We start from the raw sequence: 1,089 nt of genomic DNA, 5'->3' as shown, positions 1-1,089 counted from the left end.
TTAAAAAGCTTTTTTTTTTTTTTCAATTCTTTTTAAAAAATTATTATTATGCATAGTTTTGATCTTATATAAATTGTGAGAATACATATATTTTCATAACAAAAAAAAGAGTTGATTAATTTTTAACAATATCTTGAAAGCAGGCTAACCAATAGCCATATAATATTTATACAGTATGCAGTATATAATAATAATCAGTAATATGTAATAATATAATATAAAATTATTCAAATAAAATTTTTTAAAAGATTTTTAATTATTCAAAATTTTACATTTAATTCAGTTACTTTCTGCAATTTCTGAGTAAAAATTGTTTCTTTTTTGTGTGTGTGTACACATATATATATATACACACACAGTATATATATGTATATATATATATATATATATATACACACTCAAATGATTTATTAAATTAAAGTCTGTTGGTAATAGGCACTTACCTAAAGCCAAAAGAAGTTTCGTGGCTTTCAACCTTCTTTTTGATCTGAATGGTGTGTGGAAAACTACTTTTAAACCGAAAACTGCGGAATATTTACGTACATATTTACAGCTGGTCTATTCGGACGGGATTAGCATTACCTGAGGTATTTCTCCAGACCTTTTTACAGAAGGTAAAAGTCGTCGTAATCTTTACTGACATTGTCCGTAATTATTACTGAGACGGCGCATTCGGACGGGACTGAAATCACTGAGAAGCTGTGGTAATAATTACTTTCACCCCACCTCTCCATTTAAAACTAGTCCCGTCCGAATAGGGCTATTACATGCTTAAACAATCATGCTAACCTGAGTCTGCACCCAGAGGTAAAGGGGAGGAACTGGGGAGAGTAGCCGGCGTTGATGATGTCACTTCCTGTGAGATGGGATGAGCCTGCGGGGGGCTCTGATTGGACGATTTCTCTGGACTACAATCAGTGACTGGACTACAGACTCCAGAACTGTCCTCAGGACACAGAAACACGTCGATCGGGTCTTTGGAGCTCTTGAGTGAAATCTGGTAACCCTGTAATACAGACAGAGCACGAGTTTAAGACATTTAAAGGGACAAGGACACTTTACCTGCATACAGATGAATAAGAGTGAGTG

General features: G+C 34.0%; 1 protein-coding gene across 1 annotated transcript in view; it reads right to left on the bottom strand.

Annotated features, from left to right (window-relative positions):
- The window catches only part of LOC107752207 (transcription factor E2F1-like), a 9,868-nt gene that overhangs the window by 2,636 nt on the left and 6,143 nt on the right, over nt 1-1,089 (bottom strand). The window contains exon 6 of the mRNA XM_016568108.1: nt 790-1,006. Within this exon, the coding sequence (XP_016423594.1) occupies nt 790-1,006 (217 nt within the window). The remainder of the gene's footprint in view (nt 1-789; nt 1,007-1,089) is intronic.

This window comes from Sinocyclocheilus rhinocerous, unplaced genomic scaffold (genome assembly GCF_001515625.1).
Source record: "Sinocyclocheilus rhinocerous isolate Xijiao unplaced genomic scaffold, SAMN03320098_v1.1 scaffold1462, whole genome shotgun sequence".
Classification (NCBI taxonomy): Eukaryota; Metazoa; Chordata; class Actinopteri; order Cypriniformes; family Cyprinidae; genus Sinocyclocheilus; species Sinocyclocheilus rhinocerous.
Note: the sequence above shows the minus strand (reverse complement) of the source record. Positions and strands in the feature narration are given on the sequence as shown.